Source organism: Octodon degus, unplaced genomic scaffold (genome assembly GCF_000260255.1).
Source record: "Octodon degus isolate 3935 unplaced genomic scaffold, OctDeg1.0 scaffold00066, whole genome shotgun sequence".
Lineage (NCBI taxonomy): Eukaryota > Metazoa > Chordata > Mammalia > Rodentia > Octodontidae > Octodon > Octodon degus.
Window position 1 is genome coordinate 10479434 of NW_004524642.1, and position 3917 is coordinate 10483350.

The 3917-nt window shown below is 39.3% G+C and overlaps 1 protein-coding gene across 1 annotated transcript in view; it reads left to right on the forward strand.

The window, feature by feature from the left end:
- Positions 1–341: 341 nt before the first annotated feature.
- LOC101585341 (1,4-alpha-glucan-branching enzyme) overlaps positions 342–3917 on the forward strand; it is a 308796-nt gene continuing 305220 nt past the window's right edge. The window contains exon 1 of the mRNA XM_023719253.1: positions 342–361. Coding sequence (XP_023575021.1) covers positions 357–361 — 5 coding nt within the window. The 5' untranslated portion in view covers positions 342–356. The remainder of the gene's footprint in view (positions 362–3917) is intronic.

The following is a 3917-nucleotide window of genomic DNA, read 5'->3' on the forward strand; positions in this document are numbered from 1 at the left end:
TTAGTTCTCATAGCTGTTAAAGAGCTTGAATCCAAGAACAAATTAACCTCTGAACTTCAGTTCTTCCTTGGTGAAAGATAGGTAGAATCTATTCACAGGGTGTCTTAAGGATTAGAAATATATATAAATATGCTCAGCAGATAATAATTTGGTAATATTATTCACTAACTTTCCAACTTGAATATTATAGAATTTAATGTTCATAAGATTTTATTATTGTTAGCTTTTTAGATGCTATATGTTGAAATCAGATATCAGCTAACTACCATGGCCAGAAACTCCCTACAGCTCTCTTGCTGGTTAACTCTATCTGCTTCAGAGGGTTCCTTCTTTTTCCTGCAGAAGTGATTGTGTGAATGAGGTAAGGCAGGTGGCAATTTTAATCGCAATTTAATAGAGAAAGGAAAGAATATATTTAAACTTTGATCCTTAATTTGGAGTAGAAATGATAAGGCAATTGTCAGTTTACTATAAGCTGAAGGCAAGATGAGTCCTGGGATATAATGAGCACAAAGCTCCTTTATTGAGAGAGGTAAATGTTAGCCTGCAGAAATTCACAATCACTGTTCTCTTGATCTTCCTTTTTGAGCCTTTCTCTTCTTTCATCTGCCTGCTAAGTATTCATATTCTCAGGCATCAAACAGCTGTGGGGATTTACTTCCTCCTGAACTCTACATAGTTAGAAGACACGGTTACACCATGTTTACTAAGAAAAAGTAAAAATAAGACTAATGTAGAAGAAAAAAATATAACAGCTTAAAAGTTTATAAAGGAAAGAACTATTCTAATGTGATCTGAACATGTGATATTTGATATGTTAATAAGAAAAGTATTTAGATACTCTAGCTTGCCTTTTATTCTTTCTTATTTTTGATATTTGTTGATTTCAGTTGATTTGATTTTGCCATGAAATGCATAAAGCAAAAGAATACTTAGGTATCAGTTAGCTTTCCCATTTTTGGGGAAAATACCAGGCACCTGCAATTTAAAAGATGTTTATTTGGCTCATGGTTGCACAGGATTCAGCTCATGGTCAGCTGGTTCTAAGGCCAAGGCATGGGAGCTGGGCCGGGCAGATCAAGCTGCTTACTTCATGGGACGCAGAGCAGGGAGCTGTGCTAGGGAAGGGAGCTTGGCCAGATACAGCACCCAGGCATGGCCTCCATGACCTGCCCAGACTCAGAATTTCCTGAGTGGTTCACAGGCCTGTCAATTTGACAGGTAAGCTTGGCCTTCACAGTTCGTATGTAGTTTAGTACATAGTTGAACAATTAGTTACAGTGAAACACAGTCTCTGGGGAGCTACATTTGTTCTGTATTCCAGTACATAAACTTTTTATACAGGTAAACTTGAGGTTTTCCAAATATCCATCACACACACATACACACACACACACAATTTAGCTATGGTGTAGCCAATGGTATTGTATATGCACTATCATTTAATATGTTATTTAAAAAAAAATTCTAGCCCCAGGCTATATTTAGTTATGTGTAGCTACACAATACATACAGATATGTGTTACTGAGGCATTCAATCAGTTCTATATTTAGGCTTGTGTAACAGAAAACTCAATATACCTCTCAGCAGAATCTTCCATAGACTGAATTATAGATTGCTAGGTTTGTATGAGCAGAATAAAGGTGAGCTGTTTGGGTCTTAGTATGGATTACCCTCCTTACCCCTACAAGGTATGGAACCTGAGTGCTCTACCGCTGAGCCACAATAGCCTCAGCTTTATTTACTTCTTTTTCTCCTGTGTTTGTTTGCCATATTTAGTGGGTTTCTTCTGTTCTCGTTCATGGAATTCTGGTCATTTTGGCTTCTCTCTAGAACATCTTTTAGTAGTCTGTAGGCTTGGCTTGGTCATCATGAAATTCTTTAGTTCTTTGTCATGAAAGTATTTCACTTCTCTATCAAACTTGAAAGAGAGTTTTGCAGGGTATAGTAGTCGGGGCTGGAATTTGTTTTCATAGAGGACTTGAAATACTCTGCTCCATGTTCTTCTTGCCTTCATGGTTTGTGAAGGGAAGTCGGCCGTAATTCTGATGAGTTTTCCTTTAAATGTGATCTGTTTCTTTTCTGCAGTGGCTTTCAGTATTTTGCTCTTGTGCTGGATTTCTGGGATCTTGACTATTATGTGTCTCGGTGTGTTTTCATTTGGGTTGAAGTTATTTGGAGTTCTCTATGCTTCAGTTACCTGAATATCAGATTGTTTCCTCATATTTGGGAAGTTTTCTGCTATTACTTCTGTTCATATTCTTTTTATATCATTTGTATTGACTCCTTTCTCATTGATGCCTGTTAGTCTCATGTTGTTCATCTTTGCATTGTCTTGCAGGCGATGAATTATTTTTTCCTGCATCCTAGTTGTTTTTAAGAGATCTTTCCTTACCTTTTCACTAGCTGCAACAGTGTCTTCAAGATCTGAAACTCTTATCTTCACTTTCACTCAAACAGATTTGCAAGCTTGTTATAGAGATTTTAAGTTCCTCTATATCTCTTTGACTCTGCTTCATGCGATCTATTTCTTTCCTGTATTGCTCATTCAAGGATTCTGTCATTTTTCTAATGTCCTCTATTTTTTTTATTAGTGTCTTCTTTAGAAGCAGTTAATTCTTTTACTACAGAGATTATTTCTGATCTGATTTCCCCTATATGTTTCTGCATTTGATTCTTTACATTACACACTATTAATTCAGAGATTTCTTTTTTTATTTCTGATCTGAGTTCCTCTGTACCTTTCTGCAGTTATTTCTTTTCTTCAGATGCTATTGATTCAGACATTTCAGCTGGGTGATTCCCAATTTCTTCTCTGCTAGTATCCTCTGCCCTTGTTCTGAATGGGCTCCGGGCCTGAGATTGCATTTTGCTCCTTATCTTTGTCATTTTGTATAGCGCTGTCCTCTGACCTTTGGTGTAGAGCTTTGGTGCAGTTATAACCTTAGCACCTCCTGAAATTTGGGTGCAGATCTATTAAGTTTGAGTTCATCCAGTTGTGCTTGGCTTGGGTCTGGGTGCTGTGCTCAGCTCCTTCCTGTTGCAGCCCTTGGAAGTGAACCTGTTGTGCCCTTTGGCAAGTTGTTCTGCTCCTGGTTTAGTTGGGTGGTTTTGGCCTCTAGTCTTTCTGCAGTGACTTCAGCTGCAGAGTTTCACCCCAGTCCTGTATGCCAGGGCTGATGTGGGTCTAGAGGGATCTAGGGGTTGCAGTGGAGTGCAGAAGCTCTCCCACACACTTGCCAGGCCTGGGCTTGGGCTGGGTCTGGCAGGTCCTGAGAGCACAGCAAAAGTTCTCACTCACTCGGAGGGATTGAGGGGGGTTCAGGAGGGGAAGGGTCCTGAGAACACGGTGGTGGTGGGGTCTCACTCATGTGGCGTGCCTAGGCTTGGTCCTGAGAGGTCCAGCGGGCACAGGGTAGCCGGAAGCCTTATTTATTTTTAATGTGATGTCTGCTAGCTTTAAACTTGGAATTCTCCTGCCTCAGCCTGTCTGGTAACTAGAATTATAAGCCTGTACCATCATGCCTGGCTGGACTTATCCTTTATCTTTTTGCTTTAGCATGTAGTCTATACCGTCCTGCTTACAAGTGAACTGGGCATATCTCAGCACCACATCCATGTTGCTAGCAGGAGCACATGCTGGCTTACTGTGTCTAATTAGCAAGCATATGTTATATTTTTCATAAATTCCATCTAGTCCTCTCTGATTGCAAATTATGAATCAGAAGTGTCTTGTAAGATCCTCATTTGAAAGTGAATTATATACAATATACTCATAAGTGAAATAAACCAGACACACATGTGTAAATATCGTATAGTCTCCCTAGTGTAAGAACTCCAAAGAAGAAATACAAATAGAAAGATATAATACAAGGAAAGGGAAAGCAGGATCTCAAGGACTAACTAATCAGGAGAG